Here is a 19,540-nt window from a genome sequence, read left to right as displayed (position 1 = left end):
TCCCTTGTGGTTTCACATCGCAAAGATTCATGTATAATACTGTATTTCACTTGCTCCTGAAAAGAAGCCTGAACTGTTTCACACAAGTTCATACAAAATTGAACCTCAGAGAATAATTAAGACACTTCAGCTCTCCAGAATTGCATGGTACGCACAGAAAGTGAAACTGTTTCTCCATTCTTAAGCCATTTCTTTTTGAAATATTTATGTGTGTTTAGACTGTATGTTATACAAAGTGTATGTGTTACATGGAAAGCTTTCCTTTTCTGTTGGTGATTTTGATAAATGAACTCAGGCCTTTTCACAAGAGTCTGGCTCGCTGGATTTCAGGGGTGTGAGGCTGAGGTCTCTGTTGGATGGTGTGTCCGTAGTGCTGAGTCTCTGCAATAGATTTCTATTTCTGCTACATCTCAAACCTTCCTTGGCTAATTCCTGCTTTATCTGATTGTCACTACTAGCCCAGTGCTCTTTTCTTAGGACCTTTTGTGATTTGATTCCTTCATGTTCTTTCTTTACCTAAAATGTAAAGGATTAGTAGTACAGCCCCTTAGTTTTCATTCTTCTTCTTCGCTCATCTCCCAGCTATTGTGTGGAGTTCTCTGTCTTCCTAAACGTGATGTACTAAAATAACTTTGCTTTTATGTACTCATTATGTGAAAGTTTGCCATTTGTGTCTGAATCCAAAATAGGAAAAACAACAACTGTTGTTCTGCTGGTGCATGTAACGGAGAGAGTTAATAACCTTTTTCTTGCATGAAAGCCACAGTCACGTGCCTCATACAGCAGAAGGTGTAACAGTCGGCCTGTGACTTCATAAGGTTGATGCTGATACTTCGTGTGAGTAATGCAACCTCTGGAAATTCAGAATAAACTTTTCGAAGAATCCTTTATGCTTTGTGAAGAAGTATTTAGGCATTTGCTTCCCTTTGTGTGTGTGCATGCGTGTGTGCACTTCTGTATTATTGCAGTTTAGACAGTGTAGGGAATTTCTCATCCTACTTCTGTGGAATTTAACTTTTTATGGAAATGTAACGACAATTTCCTGTGGTAGTGGACAAATGTAGCAAAATGACACGCTAGCTCCCTTGCAAGGTGTTATTTTCTGTATTTCTATTTAGCTAAGACAGCTTGACAGTTAAAATCTAATCTTCTTTGACTTGTAGATTCAAGATGCAGCAAGTCAAGGCTTGAAATTTGTTGGAATTATACCTCAGTACCGTTCCCAAAAGAACTGTCTTGTCAGCTCCTCTCTGACACCCGCCAGTAACAACTCTGTGCAATCAAGAGATAATAAAAATGTTTCAAATTGCCCTGAGGATCAGGCTTCGCTGGATGGCGAGAAAATAGACGGCATTAATGGATGCAGTACTCAAGCGCCAAGTGAGGAGAGTGCTGACCAATGTGCCACATCCAGGGAAGGCTGGAGGGGTGAAGGACAGGCTACTGAGGAGCCCAATTTCAAGTCTGTGAAGGGCAACGAAGAACAACCTGAGAGCCCGAGCGTCAGAGAAGCGACAGACACGCAGAATGGAGTTGCAGAGAACGAAGTGCCAGCACGAGGCTCAAAACCACTTACCGGCAGTAAGTACGGCAGTGACCTCTAATACTTAAAAGCCAAGTTTAAAATTGCCTCAATTATGTTCCCAGCTCCTTCGGGGCTGGGAACTGAGCGCTGTAAAAGCCAAGAACGGGTGCACCAACTGAACCACTTAACCCCATTTCAGCATTGTTACGCGGTTCGCAATCACTGAGGGTAAGTCGGATGGCAAATGAAGAGCTGATATAGCCAGGTGCAACTGTGTTATGTCCTGTTCCTGTGCCTCAGTGGAAAGATTTATTTTAGTCCGCTGTTCAGCTGAACTGGTTGATTTCTGGATTTGTTGTGATAATCTGAGAACTCTGGTTATTTGGTATCTGGAAGTCAGTAGTTATTTCTGGTAATGGTTCATGTTCGCTAATTCATAATAATGGTCCTTGTGGAAATGGTGTTCCTAATAATTTACCTTATGATTTTCATATTTTTGAAGGTTATTTTTCACAGACCATTTTTCTTTTTTCACTTCTTTTCTTTTTTTCTTTTCTTTTTTATTCTTTTTCAATTTTCTTTTTTTTCTTTTCTTTATTCTCATCTTGTCCCATCCCTTCCTCTTCTCGCTCTTTCCCCCTTTCTCTCTCCCTTTCTCCTGTTCTTTCTCTCCTCTGCTTTGATTTCTTCATATCTCTTCTGATATGCTTTCCAATTTTAGATGTCATTTTATATCATCTAAAAAAAATAATCTCAGCTGAGGGCTCAAAGTTCCCTCCTTAAGGTGTTTGTTTCTCAGAGGTTAATTCAGTGGCAGAAGTTGTAGATTAAAATAGGATGTAGACCAGAGTAATTTAGAAAATCAAAAATCATCAGAAAAAGATTCTTGTCCCTTTTTCACTTTAAATTTCTCTTTCCTATATTTGTCTACATCCTAGAAGAGATTGTGTGCACTTATTTCTATTACTTCTTTACTTACTTTCCTTACGAGTTATAAATCTACATAAGGAAATTCCATTTACATTCCTTTGAGCTGGTACTGTCCTTGACTTCAATTTATCGCTGTTCTTCATGTTTTACATAGATTCAGTCAAACAATCCTGGCCCTTTGGGGATTTTATAATGTAGGACTGAAAATGAATATGCATTCTTGGACTATTTGGACTTGGACTATTGTCTTGGTTTCCGTTGCATTGTCATGTAATTAGGTTTTTGTCACCAGATTTGGATCATTCTTCAGTAACCTCTCACTATACGATCCTCAAATTTTGGGGGCAAGGCAGCAACCAGGTTTGGTCAAAGCACTGCTATTATTTGAATAATTTCTGCTGTTTTATGCTAGAAACTTACTCCTTATAGAACCTCTTTGAGTTCTGTAGTTCTTCTTTCTCTTTTTATATATCCTGTCCTTGAGAGAGTTAACCTAGCAATTATCTTTTTGATGCTACTCTCCGCACTGAACTGTGGAAATTGTTTGCTGCAAGCAACCACGTTCTTAATATTTCTGCATAGTGGGAAGCTGACCACCTCAAATCTTCCCAACCTTCTGTCTGAGACACTCTAGCTGAGTTTATTACAGCTTCTGATTTGCCAGATAAGAGGTTTTATTTAAAAAGATGTGGTTAGTTTCCTTATTTATCTTTCTTTCTCTGAGTGCTTTTTGGCCTTACTTATTTTTCATTTATTTTTACTGGTGAGTTATGCAAATACTTTCCAAGAGTAAAAGTCTGCGAAGGCACTTTTATATGACAGAAAATGAAATAGCTCCCCTCCAGTAGGATTTTCCCAAATCTATTGCCTATACAACATTGCTGACTTCTTTATTGCTCTGGTATGGCTTTTTGTTATTACAGCACTCCCTCTTCCTCCCATGGAAAATGTATTTCAGTCTTTGGCACCAGTTCTCCATCCTTCCTTGGGAACATGAAGGTAGAAAGTACCAGGTGTTTTTTTTCCCGGTTACCCTACTTATTCCATAGGAAGTGATCACTCTTGAACTCCTTCTTCCCTACATTAAACTTTGTGGGGGGGAGTGATATTTACAATTTGTGGGATCTTAATTTTGTCCTTTCATTTAAGTTTTGTACTCTTTAAGAGTTATTTTTATGCTGCTTCATATTTTTTTTTCTGAATATTTTGTAATGCTCATTTAATTTCCTTTTGGTTAAAGGGCTCTGAAAACACCATCGATAATTATTTTTGAACAAGGCACAAATATTCCAATGCTGTGTCCCAAAGTGCCGTGTTATCTACAACCAACTTGAAAGTTTATTTGTCCATGCTTGAGCAGTCAGGCTGCCTGGGGAAAACTTTGTCAGTAGTGACCAGACCAGTGGGAAGGACTGGTATAGCAATGGTTGCAAAACCAAGTCAACCACTGAAAGACTCCCACACGTTTTAAACGCCTGTTGTCAACAGCCCAGTGTCAAATCCAAATTATAATCTCCCTATGGGTTTCCAGTTCCATGATTTACTGTTGTTAGTAAAATGTCTTTGTATACACCAAAAGATCTCAATTTCCAACATGAGTTTGTTTTAGGGGTCAGAATCCAACTGATTGCAGAACTTCTGTGTGCATGCTCTTTTGAGTTAGGATTTTCATCGTTTTGTTCTTTCTAAGCAGTTGGCAAACAGCAAGAGGAGCCGTGTTAATTATTTCTTTTAATTCTATTTTAATCACGGTTCACGTCTGAGATCTTTAGGTCTCCTTCTCATGTTTGGTTATATAGTGAGCTTCCTGCTTCCAAGTGCTGCCAGCATCTCCTTTCTGATATTATTTTCATTTACACACTTCATGCTCAGAGACGTTTCTGTTAGAGAGCAATCTTAGCATTTCTCTTGACACTTCTTTCTTTATTTTAATATTTGAGATTAGAATATAATAACTTGGAAAAAAAAGAGGAGCTTGTTGAATGAATGGATTTCACTAGATTTTTTTGCCCTTTTTATTTATTTAGAGGGATTTTTTTGGCTCTTGCAAGTCAATAGTCAATCTGCACTTAAATTTACTTCCAACCTCAGAGCTGTGAAAGCTCAACTTTTCTGTCAACGGTGACTTTTTTCAGTTGTAAGAGGAGATATGGAACAGAGTCTAGAAAATGTTCTCATTTTTGAGCCCGTTCACAATTCTACTTTCAAGATTCATTTGCTGTTGTGTCAATGTCTCGCCTTGGCTCAGACCCAGAGTAAATCAACTAACCAGCTAGCATTGTCTCTCTATTTATGATTCATTGTGTTTTCTTTAGATGAGCCTACTGCTTGCTGGTTCCGTGCCATAGCATTATCAAAAACAAGTTATTTAATGCTTCATTTTAATGGCCGTGATCTGGGTAATGCAGTTACTCCTAAATCTGCAAGATTTCATATTTGAACCAACCTCTTGTAAGAGTGCATTCAGTAGGCAAAAAGGAGACAAAAAATGTGACTTAAATTTTAGTGATATTGTGACTTGTATGGTACTTAATGCAGTTTGTGGAGCTTCTTAGGTTTTGTATCTTGGTTTATACTGGTAACCGTAGTGGGGGGACTGTCCATTAGTACACAAGTATGGTTACCTGAAAATGTTTTATTATCAACAGTGAATCCATTGTTAGTAACAAATATTGTAAGAATAATCAAAGTACTGTGTTGGATTTGGGGTTTCTCCTGTGCTGGACACTGCAAAAATGTAATAAGGAGAAAAACATGTCCCAAAGTATTTGCAGTTGCACCGTATAGTCAGATGAGGGCAAACAGTGGGTTCTGCATTGTTTTAGCTGACATACCATAATGTGGTCGTTGTCTTACTCCATTTTTTACTTTCTGTTAGAGACAGAGATCTTCGCGCTCTTCAACAAGCCTAAAACCCCCCAAAAATGCAGCCAGTATTACACGGTGACCATCCCTATGAGGATCTCCAGGAACGGGCAGACTGTCAACAGCTTAGAAGCAAATTGGCTGGAGCACATGACAGATCACTTCAGGAAAGGAGGCTCCTTGGTAAACGCCATCTTCAGCCTGGGAATGGTAAATGGTATGGAAATTACAGAAAGCATTATGTTGTGATTGTTTTCCTTTCCCCTCTAATAGAGGTCATTATCTTTGAAGAGAAGACATTTGGGAGGTGCTTTTAATATAGGCTTGGGGCATATTTGTTTTAAATCATCCTATTTCAGTGAAGTGGAATGAAAGCACAGGAAATATTTTGGCATCTGAATAAGGAAAGCTGAGATCATGTATTTTATAAACATAATAGAGATTCTGTAACTGCAGAAATACACAGACTTAATCAACAGTACCAAGTAAAATGAATTAAATTACTAAGATTGGAAAGCAGATGACATAAATGGAAGAGTGTCTTTCCTCTTAGCTCTCTGGCCACACGCTGTGCCTGGGTCTGATGCTAGGGCGGTAAAAGGACCTATAAGGACCCTCTAGTCTTATCTGGGCAGTATCTGGCCTGTTACTCCCAGTCCTTGCAGAGGATATTTTCACATTTATGGAACAATATTTTTATAAAAAATGTCTGTGCTTCTCGTTTCATCCTAGTGATATGAGTTTCATGTGTGTGATGAGTCAATGATGGTATTATTAAGATGAAAAGACTAAAAACCAGATTTTTGCATGCTGTGAAAATGTAGCAGTGAATTCAACTTCATACTGTATGCAGCCAATCTACATTCCTGGCCACCGGGGTGTCCCTGCAGACAAGCCTGTTGCACAAAGCAAGGTTTTGGTGCATAATAGGGATCTTGGAGACATGACCATGGGGACAAACCAAGGGAAGTACTTGAACATCGAAATGTTGAACTTGCAGCCAAATTAGTTTTACTGGAAAATTATGTGACTAGTATACTGCCCAGTTAAAATGCTTATGGCTGAATCCTGTGAATGCTATGAATCTTTCACCTAATTTTGGTTTGTTTTACATTCTTCAAAAGGGATGTGGTAACCCGTAGATTGGGCCCTGCTACTAAGTTCCATGGGTTTGTGCCACAAAATTATAGGAGAACTGCTTCGAGAGCATCTTCTTCCCATTTTGCTGCCAGTCAGAATTCCAGGGCCCGTGATAAAACACAGTGATATTAGTTGGTTCTGGTAAAAGTCAATTGGGAAATTAATAAGCAATCCTATTTTTTTGTTTTGTTTTGTTTTGTGGCAAGTAGCAAAAAAAAAAAAAAGAAGGGCTAAAGTTCAGTCGATGGAATGCTTTCATACAGCTTCCTGGAAAGCCTAATTGTTAGTTAACTTATTTAAAGCCATGGTCATTTATTTTATGTCTATAAATTGCAACTCATCGAGGCAAAACTAATTGGCTGTATCAGGCTCAGTGTTTTCTTTAATAAAATCTGCTTATCAATGTACTCTAAAATGCTTTAAACACAGCATTTTTCTGTTATTTAAACTTCTAAAGTTCATTTATATAACGGCTCTGAGGGAAGTTCATGTACTCGGACACCCCAGTGAGGAGTGCTGGATAACTGCCTACAGACATAGATAAAGTAAGCTTGAACGATGACATGAAAGTTTCTATGCAAACAGGACAATGAATTATATGAAAGTGGACAGATTCATGGTTAATTTAGATTAGAGACTGAAGATGAGCTATTAATAAACATTTTTTCCTTTAGCGTCTTCCAGTTTCAGGAAGAACAGTTTTAGTAGCCAGAAAGCTCAGAGTTAAGGCTTTTAAAAGGGTATCAGTTAAAACTCTTACGTTAACACGCTGTGACTATGCCCGTGCTATTAGAAGGATATTTGCTAGGAACATCTGTAAGACACTCTCAGTTGCAGTTAAGTGTTTGTGGTTTAAATCCTAACATTTTCCTATGCTGCAGAGCAGTGGAACAGATTTTTCAGGCTTACACCAACCAGGGTAGGAAGGCAGAAGAAAGAGGAGGCTGAGGGCTTCTTGTCTTTTTTCTAGTCTTTTAAGGCAGCCTATCCATCTCCTCACAGCTGATCTCTGTATTCACTGATTAATCCCTTTGCAAATCAAGGTAATATTAGCATACTTTATCTAATTGCTTATATACATTTCTTTGTTCTGGGAACTGGTTTTCTCTTTGCCTTAAAGTACGAATTCATTATTTTGCTTATTAGACTTAAAAGCAGAGTTATTATCTTCTTCCCCCTTGTCCTTGGAATGCCCACTGAAGCAAAGATTTCCAGATTATCAGCAGACATAATTTGTTTCTTCCTTCTGCCAACAGTTTAATAATTTGTATTTAAAAGAATTTTAAAGTTCACTGATAGCAACTGTTTATTTTTGCTTATCATGCCATATAATAATAAACAGAGATACAACACACTTGCAAATTACAAAATGTAAACCATGGTGTGTTACACCATACATTAAATGTTTTCAGACATTGCTAGTAAGTTAGAAACAGCAGCATAAATTATTCAAATTTGGAGTTGTTACTACTTGCTGTTACTTCATCCAACTCATGTCATTGCTAATGCTGCCTGTAATCCCAGGTGTAACTGATGCTGGAAAATGTGAAGTGATCGCAGTGATCTGAAGTGATCTGAAGTGATCGTAGGACTTCACCCACTCCCTCTTCTAGTGAAAAGTAAAGACCATAGCAGCCAGGTACAAATGAAAACCACTGAAAATGGAAAAGAGGTAACAGGAAGGATCTGTTTCTTTCCTTTAACAGTAAGTTTTCAGTCAGCAGTGTAAGAGTAGGTGAGGATGAGAAGAGAGGAAGAATGAAAGCTATGTTTTCATGCATTAACAGAGTAATTACTAGCTTGATCATTTTCAGTTGTTTTGAACTACAGTTCTTTAAATACTGGGCATTCTTGTATTTGTTTTACCATTGTCTGTAAATTTCCTGGCTTTCAAGCTTAGAAAAAGCCAGCCAACCGGCCATAAAACATTGACAGGACTTAAACAAGATATGAGTTGGTTGGAGGAGGAAAGTAGTCGTCAGGTTTTTAGAGGAGCAAGTTGATTGTCTCTGTTATATTTGCACTGCTGCTGACAGAGATGAACCAGTGATGCATTTGGCCAATTATTTTCACCTTATCCACTGAAGTGGCTGGAATTTTTATCATCCATATGGAATTATTTTTTCTGCTCATAGTGAAGGTGAAAAGGTTCAAGGGAGGGGAGGAATATAAATTTGAAGCAAAGGCCAACATTCAGATCACATTGCACATAGAAGCATAGAACCAGATAGCTGGTTTTCATCTCTGAGGGCACCAGCAGCCTAAAGGTTAGTTTCCTAGATGAGGGAGATTTGTAGTTCAAAGACAACACGGTGAAAATTGTTGCATGCTAGAAAAGCTGTCATAGCAAAGAAAGAATTTTTTTACCATATACCTCTTGTAAATCAGAAGCCAGAACATCAAAATAGTTTTTTGTCAACAGAGCTATATCAAATATTTATACAACCAGTGAAAATAGCTTTTTGTGCACGGTGGGATACCTTAATGAAAATGCAGTGGCAATGGAACATTTTCAGAGGAGGGACAGTGATTGTAACCTCTGTGTTCTGAGCCTTTTCTTTAAGGAAGTGTGAAGTTATGTCAGTTCAAGAGTAAAGACTGGGAAATAATGGCATAAACAGCAATGTCAGTAGCTTGTCTTATTGGCATTACTTATTGCCCTATTGCAAGTGAATTAATATTTGGTATCATTAAAGACCTTTTTAATGTAGGCTAAGTTCCAGGAAATAATATTGTTAAGCAAGGCTTTACCAAAAGAGTGTACAACCACACCAGAATCAATGAATACTTATTTGTGAGAAACAGTGGAAACTGGAAGGACCAACTCACCATCTAAAGCTTCGGATGGCTGATCGTTGTAGGTTGGTTAGGTAAGATTCAGCCAAATAAATGTTGGAACGTGCCATGCAGGTGTCTGCATGAGTTATCACCCAAAATTGTCGTTCTAATTGGTGTAAAATAGGCCTAGACCAAGACAGTCTGTGTTGGGATTCACCTTGTCCCACATCAGACATATAGAAGAGATGGGTGGGTACAGTGGGGTACGTGATGTAGTGACAGAAGACCTAGAAAAGGCTGAGATACCTAGCGCCTCCTTTGCTAGGTCTCAGAGCTTAGGGGCAAGGTTCAAGGAGGTGCAGGACTAGCAGCAGTGGATGAAGATCGAGACGGGTTGCTTGAGTTCTGAGACCAGATGGTCTGCATCCAAGGTGCTGGGAGAGCTGGTGGTGTTTTCTCTGAAAGGTCCTGCAGATCAGGGTAGGTCCCCAACACCTGGGAAAGGCAGAGGTTGCGCCCGTCTTCAAAAAAGACCAAAAAGACAATCCAGCCTCACTTCTCTTCACTGGAAAAATCGCTGAGTTGCCTTGAAACACATTTCTGGACGCATGAAGGAGAGGAAAGTCACTGTGAATAGTCAGCAGGGATTTAACAGCAGCCTGTATGGGAAGCCAACTAGACAGTTACAAACAGCTGGTTGCATGTCAGGGCTCAGAGGGTAATAATTACAGGTTGTGCTTTGAGTACCACAGAGATCTGTCCAGGGATCTGCTGTGTCCAGCAGCGCTAGCGGTGCTGCAGAGGAGGTGAGGGTGGGTGCTTCTGCCAGGTTTGCAGATGATCCCGTGCTCAGGGTGCGGTTGATGTGCGTCAGGGTTGGGCTGCTCTTCGGAGGGACCTGGGCAGGCTGGAAGAACAGCCCAGCAGGAGCTGCTGGAAATTCAATGAGGACAAATCTCCTGCCTCTGGGCAGGGAGAGCTCCTTGCACACACGCAGGCTGGAGACTGCCTGGCGAGGCAGCAGTTCTGGTGAAAGGGCCCTGGGCGGTGTTAGTAGGTGGCAAGCTGAGCATGAGTGGCTGGAGCTCGTGTCCTATTAGGGAAGGCTGAAGGAGATGGCTGTGTTCACTCTGGAAAAGGGTCAAATTTGGGGGTCCTAACAGTGCCTGCTAGTGCATGAGGAGAAGATTAAGAAAACAGATAACCCAAATAGATGCACCCTTGGCTGAGGTGCATGGTTGGAGGATGAGAAAGAATGTGTGTAAATTGAAACAAGCCACGTCCTAGCTGGATGTAAGGAAAAACTTTTTCATCGTAAGAACAGTCAAACTTTGGAAGAGGCTGTCTGGGAAGTTATACAGTCTCCATCCTTGAAGATTGTCAAGATACAACTGGGTAAAGCCCTGAGCAACGGGGTTTGCTCCTGCTTTGAACAGGAGATTGAACTGGAGACATCCTGAGGTCCCCATCCAGCTCAGTTACTCTGTGAACCTATGAAGCTGGGTACTGAATGAAGTAATGGTTATTTCTCTGCATCAGTTGTAAAAGAGAGCCTTGGGTGGCTAATTCAACTGTAGATATCTATGCCATAAATATGTAATGCCAAGTGATGCAAATCTCACCTATAGAACATAGTTTGTACCTAAGTTGCTGCAGACTTTGTAGGATCTGTGGGATAAAGGTATTTCAGGTAGACTCAGTGCCTCTGTCTCTTTGCAGATTAATGGATTTTAGGATTGACGGGGTGTAGCCTGCGACCGTAATCCCTGTACACCCAACAAGGAAGTGCAGTCAACTTTGTCTGCTCCCTGTAGGGTCTCACGAGCTCGGCTATGAGTTTCTAAAGCGTTGCCTATGTGCCGTAATGCTCACATGTGTGGGAGCTGCGAGCTGTGCAAGTGGGACGCGCAGCGGAGCGGAGCACGGCGGATGATTTATGAGAGCCTAAACACATACATGCTGATTGTGTTGTGATCGCTTACTAATTGGCTAAGCAAATGTGTGGGCAGAGCTCAGGCTGCAGTTGTGCCAACAGTGTGACATTGAATTTCATGAACATCACTCGCTGTGGAGAGGCAAGAGCACTGCTAGCGTACCAAGCTTCCCTTTTACAAGACTCAGATGTCTGTGTGTAGTGGATGCATGGGATTCTGCTTCCAGCCCTGGGTGCTGTCCTGCGAACCCCGCTTTAGAAAAGCAAAGGGTTATTTGTATGCTGTGCATCCTAAAATAGATCTGGGCGTGGGCTGGGCTGTTGGAATGTGACGTGTGGCACAGAAGCTGGGTTGGTTCCCGCTTTGAAATGTAGGACCTAACAAAATGCCATTTCTGTATAAAATATGGTAATCGAGGCTTGTGCCTGTTTGGATGTGACAAGCTTGTTCTCCCCATGTTTTCCAACCTGTAACCCAGCTTTTTTAGAGACCTTACCTGGTATTTCACAGCAGAAATGAATGTTCACCTCACTGACGTGAGAAATCTACCTAATCTACATAATCCCAAAGAGAGTGGGAATTATGAAATGATTTACAACTTTCCTCCTCCTCAGCAGAAATAAATAATTAATCTGGTTTTGTGTTATCTATGAGTATTTGCATCTGTTCATTTGTAACTGAATGACTGGATTGAAACTTCAGCAAAAAAAGAGTAGTGGACCATGCATGTCGAAGCAAGGGGCCGTGCAGATGCTTTACACCTGCAACAACAGCTTTGCCACATATATTTCTAGATAGGAGCCTTCAAGCACAGGAGTCTAGTTTTTTATGGGCTTTGCATTTCTGGATAATAAACTGAGTATAGGTTATATGAAGTGTTGGCTAGGAGTTGTGTTGACAAGGGTAAGAAGCCTTTTAATCCTCTTCACTCCTCTGTGAAAATTGATGGTGAGTTTGATACGTGTTGTCTTACCTACAAGTCAGTTTGAGGGTCTGTCAGTTTGGCATGTGTGCTGCAAGGAACACTGTTTTCCTAAAAATGCAAAGAAACTATTGTGTAAAATACAACACTCAGGCCGGGGATGAGCAAGGTCTTTATAATCAGTTGTAGAGGATAAATGTGTTATTTAAACCAGGAAGGCAGGCTGAGGAACATGCTTGTGACAATGTGACAGGAGTTCTCTCTGTTGATAAAGAGCACAATACTGTTTATGTACTGTTTGTTAGAAAAGGCTATTATTTCATCATTTATCTTACTTTAGCAAGGAAAGGTAAGCCAGTTTTTTCAATTAGTTGGAGTCTATTGTGTCACGAAGCTGATAAAAAATGAGGGCTTGCCTATATGGGAGTGGCTGCTGATAATCAAGTACACAGCTAGGTTCAAGGAGAAAGCGCTGCTGAAGTAACTTGGATAGTATGTGGAGTCTGAAAAAGGGCTGAACATGCTGGGAATACAAATGAGAGTAGAGAGCCACTAAGCCAGATGGTCCAAATGCCTTTACAAATTGATGAAATAGTTATGAATGTATCTTTTCTTTCACAGCATTCAGATATGCCAGATCATCCTTTGTCCGTGCAGATCATTGTAACTGCGGTGCCTGATCCATGCATAGGGTTTGGACTTGGGAGGTTGCATGCATGATGTTAACATTATCAGAGTACCTACAAAAGCCTTTGAGAAGTTGACGCAACATAATGCATGGTCTTCAGCCTGCAGATGTTTGTATAACTTCATTTAGGTGTCGGTACTGCAGAACTGAGGGCTGAACTCCTTGTGCCTGCTCAGAATGCAAGAGCTGTGGTTTTTGATTACAGACTCTGGAGTAACAGAGTGGACGGTGATGGCTGCTCTTAAAAACTGCTAGAGATCTCCGTTTCATTCATTTAATATAGCTGGGCTTTCAGATGGAGGTCTATGCACTTCTCTTATTAACATGCCTGGAGCAACATGCTGTTAATGAATTCAAATGCCTTGTTACACGTGGGTTGTCTTCTGTAGAGCTTACTCGTAACCCTGTGTTTTCACAGATTCCTTTCATGGAACAACGGATGGAGTGTTTCTCTTTGAAGATGTTGCTGTGGAAGACGGTAAAACCATGCAGGGCTATGATGCTATTGTTGTAGAACAGTGGACTGTACTGAAGGTACGTGTGCAGTTTTTCTTTGATTTATTTTTTTTTTGTAAATCAAATCACTGGATGGGGGTGGACTTACATATTTACCTGTCCTTCAGCAGTAGCATACAGGTGACTGAGGTACAGGGATCAGCATTAGTGATGTCAGCTAACCACGCTCTGGTTTTGAACAGTGCTCTTTTGATTTTCATAGAATCATTAAGGTTGGAAAAGCCCTCCAAGATCATCTGGTCCAACCATCCCCCTACCACAACTGTCACCCACTAACCCATGTCCCCAAGCACCACGTCCAACCTTTCCCTAAACACCCCTAGGGATGGTGACTCCACCACCTCCCTGGGCAACCCGTCCCAGTGCCTAACTGCTCTTTCTGAGCAGAAATGTCTCCTCATTTCCTACCTGAACCTCCCCTGGCACAACTTGAGGCCATTCCCTCTTGTCCTAATTTTTTTTTTTTTGACATTTGATACTATTTTCACAGAATCACAGGATTTCTAGGTTGGAAGAGACCTCAAGATCATTGAGTCCAACCTCTGACCTAACACTAACAGTCCTCCACTAAACCATATCCCTAAGCTCTTGATCCTTTCCATAGTTTATTGGGAGAGTGGGAAGAGGGGGCAACGTGGGTGGTGGTGTGCAGTGAAACTCAGGGCTGTCTGTCCCAAAAATACAGGTGTGTGTTAGATGAATTGTAGAGTATCTCCATTGGCTGCAAGGGCAATATGACCATGAGGGTCAGTGTAGTATTGCAGTTAAAAAGGCTGTGGCCCTTTACATAGACTTACATGCAGTAGGAGTGCAGAAATTATCACATTTGCTTCTGTCTGACCTCCTTCATATGCTGAAAAAAATGTATGTTCTGGGTAGATCCCTGAAAACGAACTGTGCATATCATAGGTTGACTTTTTATTGATCTAAATGCACGCTCAGATCAGTAAAACCACCGTTCAGATCAGTCAATACAGATCTTCCACAGCAAGTTTGGTACGAAGGTAGGTATTTAAAAAACTGGGCTTAAAATACTTCACAAAAAGAAGCAAAAAGATCACAGGGGTAAAGAAGAAATTGTTGGCTAGCTTTCAGATTTTTTTTTTGATTTATTGTTAAATTACTCTGGTCTGCCAGAAATATATTTTAGGTATCTATAAAGGCGATGCTTGATCTTCCAGCTTAGAATATATCATAAATGGTGTGAAATCCTAAGGGAGACTTAAGCAAGGCAAATACATGCCAAAAGTATGGATTACTAAAAGTAACGAAAATTGGGACAGATGCTAGACAAAACGTGTGAAATTCCAAGAGTCTAGGGTTAAGAGTTTGGTTATTAGATGATGACTTTGTAGTGTAGCAAGGAATGGCTGTATAATAATGGCTAGAAACTTTTTGAAGAACAGTGTAATGTGTTAACAGCAGCTTTTCTTGTGCTAATGTGCATCTAAAAAAATGAGAGCCCTCAAATATCGCTAGTCAAGGGCCAGGTGCAAAACAAACAAAAACGAGGTGGTTCGGGTCATTCTTCACGCAGAAGAAGGTAGATCTGTGGATCCCATTTCTGGAGAATGCTGTGGCTTCAAAAATTTAGATGGGTTTGGGTAGAGAAAGTCATCTCTTCCACAGTTTCTGTCTTCTCTGTCTATGCATCTGTACAAGCATTTTAGTTCAGATTAGGTGTGCATTTTGGAAGGGAACCCCCCCAGGTCCTCTCCACTTACTGTGCCTCACCTCACCAGCTGGTTTCAGTAGAAACTAAACCATGTGCTGTGCTGAGGGAATATGTTAAATACTTGGGGCAGGTATCCTACGTGCTTGCCCTAATATTACTCTTCTGTAGCTGTCTTGTAGAGCCACATTGGAGGCAGCTTTTGGAGTTAAATGGATTCTTGGTCTGAATCAGTTTGGCTTGTCTCAGACAACCACCGAGAGGCTCTGTGAGACTCAGAAGGATATTGCAATGGAGTTACACACGATGCTCCCTACACACCTCGTAGTTTGGTCTTGGTGAACATAAGAAAGTTTGCCTCATGCTACGTGACAAGGACAGCATCTGATAAAGGGAACCTTGTGATGGGAGGGTCTGAAAGCTAGGGTACGGTTGAGGAGCATCTTCTGGCAGGGCCCCTTGAAGTGTTACAGCCCTGGAAGGTAGAGCATCATTTGCCCTAATTGTAGCAGCAGTGCCTTTCTCCTGGTTAGCTGTCCCGGGCTGGAGGCACAGCTGGTCAACAGATTAAGGAACCAGCCAACAAAACCCATCTGGTGTGTCCAGAGATGCTGTAGTGCTGCTTTCCGTGTCTGTGTGAGGGCTGATGTGGAGGATCTCGTGTTCCAGACGCAAGATTTGGGAGGTCTGTGTGCAGTTTCAGAAGCTGGCTGGCAGCATGTGCACAACTTGCTGGTGTGATCAGATCGTTCTCTGCTGTAATTTGAAAGCTGGATGCTGGCAGTTTCCTGGCAATTCTGCTCTTCTGAGATACGGTGCCCCTCTTTTGGGGACATCACGAGTGTATTACACACCGATCTGAAAATGGAGGGGAAAAAGCCTGCTGAAGGAGGCTGAGGTCTGGAGGAACTCTTGGAAAGGTTGCCCCCAGACAGAGACAGAGCAGAGCTGACCACCTCTGTTTTCTTCCCCTGAGATTTAAGTAACTTCCTGGGTATTTCATGCTTCGTGCTTTCTGAGATAGCAGGCACAGATAAGTAAAGTTATCAAATGAGTGAAGAAATACTGGACACCAGAAGAATCTGTAGGCACTTGCCCAGTGTCCTGACCAGAAGACCCAGCTGCCTCTGTTAAATCCTGTTGGGATTCACCCTTATTTGCTGTAAGCATGGAATAATGAAGGGGCAGAGGGAGGGACTGTAACATGGGAGGAAGGAGACAGAGTTTGGTAGCCAGTAAATGCTTTATTTCTATTATGGATGGTTCAAAATAGTATCAGAGAGAGTATTGGAGCAGTGGAACGCCTCATTATTGTGGAATTTCTTATTTTTTGATATAAGTTTAGCCGTGATTTAGATTAACCTTTCCGTTTGTTATTTTTGTATATACCAAGGCAGCAGTAGAGGCAGTGATGGACAGCATGACATGAATGTGTGTAATGGATCCTAGTTTTAAATTTGCATCAGATATGATTGTCTGGATGAGCTGTGAACTTGTTCAGATGTGGTCTGAACTGTGCGAATTCATTGTGCTGTAGCCCAATTAAGAAGAAACAAATGAATAGAAACCCAGCCACAACAAAAGAAAGCTGTTTAAGACAGGAAGACATACAGCAAGCACGATGCCCTCAGTAATAATACATATATATATATATGGAGAGAACCTTTCTCACTGAAAAGGTAAAGTTTTGCTGTTTAATCATAAAGGCAAAAGAGAGGGGCTGGCACACCTCTTAGCAGGGAAAGTGCTGCCTTTTTAATTGCTAAGGCTAATAGAAAAAACAAGCTGAACAGTGTGATGCACTGGGTCTGTGTGTAAAATGTCAGTTTGCAGAGGATGTAAAGCTTGCAGCTGTCACAGTATGTGGTCCCGCCAAGCAGCAGACAGGATGTAATAGCTCTGAGTAATTTAACTCTTTCTTCTCAAGCTAAGTAGAGCTGTGACATCCTCTGTGACTGACCAGAGGACTTCTAATGACAAAATGCTTCTCGCATCCCTGTCATTTTAACTGTAGAAATGTCAGGGCATGTTATTTCCACTGCAGTCTCTGAGATCTAGCCCTAAAACTTGCATGATGGTTTTAATTCTGCTTGTGTGGGCAAATGTGTGGAGACAGCTCTGATTAATCAAAGCCTGCATGATTTCCCTCTCCCCAACTCTAATCTGTCACCTTCTCTCCCCCGTTAGCCATGACAAAATAGCTAGTACTGTCTTTAAAGTTGTGCTATAATATTTATTTTTGATTTCTTCACTGTTCTTCTTCTGAAGGCCTGTTCAATCTGAAAATACTCTCCTTAATTTACAGATATTTTCTCACTGAAAATCTTCAGCTTGCGATTCATCACTTTTTTATTTTCTGCTGTACCATATCTCTGGTACACCAGCATGAATACAGTCTCAAATATATCACGGTGTTGCCACTTCCCTTTCAAAACTGATTGGGGTCAGTGCCTTCTGTAGACATGGTAAATCTTTTACCGTGTGACATATCAGAAGATTTAAGACTGATCTCTGCTGAGCCTAGGTTGCAAGTTGCCTTAATGTAAGCCTTTAGAAAAATTCTCTGGAAATGAAGATTTGATTTGACTGCAGATTTGATTTAGGTCATACGTCAATTAAGCCAGTTCTGGTTTAGCCATGGACGAGGGCTGCAAAGGAGCTGATGGCGATGGGCATGAAATGCAGTTCTGTGAGTGACCCTTTTTGCCATCCAAAGGACGTCTGTGTTGTCTGGGCATAGTATTTCAGTATTTTGTCCCTTGCTGTTAAGTAAAGCTGAACAAAACTTTCAGGAGCCTGTAATCTTTAACAGGTTTTTATAATGGTTTCTTTCTTTTAGGTGAGATCCAAAAGCAGCATAAATGTCTACATATTTGCCTACTGAACTCTGTAAACATATGCTCTATGTAGGATTAAAATGCACAGGTGAATCTTTCGTTGTTTTTTTTTGGATAAATTTAGCGGCATAAATTTGGAACTTTCCAATACTTCCTTGTGGTGCTCGAGGTACTGGAATCTGACAACGTGAACACTTCTTCCACCTGAGTAACAGGCACGTGAGATAAAAGGGCAGAAAAGCACAGGATTTAAAACAGTCTGAATAAAAAATCACTTCTATTTGTAACGTTTTGCCTAGGTTTGCGACATGATCATAGGTAAGAATTAGTTTCCACTGAGCCATAAATCTTTCAGGAAAAAGTGAGCATACCAGATCTGATCCTTCCACTTAAGAAAGGAGCTGTGAAGAAGCATTACAGACCTCGAATTTTATTCTTCATAAAGTCTCACAAAAGGCACAAGTCTTTTCCTTTTTCACAGCAGGTCATCTTCACCGAGGCAGTAGGGCACTGGCTCATGCACCTCCTTGACCCCGTGCTGCTGCTGGGCAGGTAGAAGATGGGCCTCGGCATTTTGAGGAGCTCAGGAAGCAGCTGCTGGGACGCACGCAACCCTGCAAGTTAGAAGAGGGCATTTTTCAAGGTCTCCTCCCCCGTTGACTGGACCTGGGGCTGTGGAGAGTTTGTTCTTTGGCTGCATTTCTTGCTTGGAAACAGATTATTAGTTTCATAAGGGTGAAGTGGTGCACGAGGCCTTTTTGCAGAAGCCAAAGTCTGTCTGAGAATAAGGTATAACCGAGGGAAATTACACCGGGGAAGCTGTCTGGAGGAGATTAAGCTCTGTGTGGTAAGGCAAGCTGGGTTACACAGGTTCTCAGATAGTTTTTCTGTTTGTTTGTTTGTTTGTTTTTTCTTATTTTGGCTTGTTTTTTAGTCCAAAGCCAGTTGAAGGATAAATGGAAAACCTAGCACTCATGTAAAGACATAGCACACAAATGTTGCAGGAATTGGGAAACTAGATATACCAGAGCTATTTAAGAAAACGTATTAATGGACTGCTAGGTCATATTTATTTCTTGTGCTCTGTGGCCAATTATGTGGAATTGTCCTGTCATGTGGATGCTCCTGTGCGATATTAAGTTTAACACATTTCATAAGATGTTTCCACGCTTCCTTTGAGGAGAGCACACTGTGTTCAGCTCGAGGAGCTTTTGCTACCTGTCCTCTGCTTTGATAAATGCAAAGCAGTGCTGCTACACAGACGTGCTTCTGTGTTACGGGTGCAGGCAATACCAGGAGTACTCAAACATTTATTTTTACCGGTTTATACGTGTGCTAGAAAGTAGGGTGTGCCTCCAGAGAAGTCACTGCGAGACGTGGACTTTGCTGGCACAGGAGGTTTTTTATTTTATTTCTTTTATTCTTATTTTACTCTAGACATGGAGACAGATGTAAATGCTGCTCAGCAGTGCGTGTGTGTGCTGAGATTGGGATTGGGCATGTTTGAATCTCAGAAAAGCTGTCTCAACAGGATGCTGCCCAGTGTAGTGTTGAAGCCCCATCATACTCTCAAAAATAATTCACTGTGCATGAATTCACATATAACAAGTAATCATTAACAAGAAGCCTAAACTACACGTACCCAGGATAATGAGCAAAAGGCTGCCCGTAGATTTATTAATTCCTGGTTTTTGTTTTGTTTGGTTTGTTGTTGTGTTTTTTTTCATTGTGTC

The 19,540-nt window shown here is 41.1% G+C and overlaps 1 protein-coding gene across 1 annotated transcript in view; it reads left to right on the top strand.

The window, feature by feature from the left end:
* The window catches only part of RFTN1 (raftlin, lipid raft linker 1), a 92,760-nt gene that overhangs the window by 62,081 nt on the left and 11,139 nt on the right, over positions 1-19,540 (top strand). The window contains exons 5-7 of the mRNA XM_084507566.1: positions 1,164-1,581; positions 5,334-5,537; positions 13,201-13,316. Of these exons, the coding sequence (XP_084363692.1) occupies positions 1,164-1,581; positions 5,334-5,537; positions 13,201-13,316 (738 nt within the window). The remainder of the gene's footprint in view (positions 1-1,163; positions 1,582-5,333; positions 5,538-13,200; positions 13,317-19,540) is intronic.

Source organism: Aythya ferina (assembly GCF_964211825.1).
Source record: "Aythya ferina genome assembly, chromosome: 2".
Classification (NCBI taxonomy): Eukaryota; Metazoa; Chordata; class Aves; order Anseriformes; family Anatidae; genus Aythya; species Aythya ferina.
The sequence above is the reverse complement of the archived record's forward strand: the minus strand, read 5'-3'. Positions and strand labels throughout refer to the sequence as shown.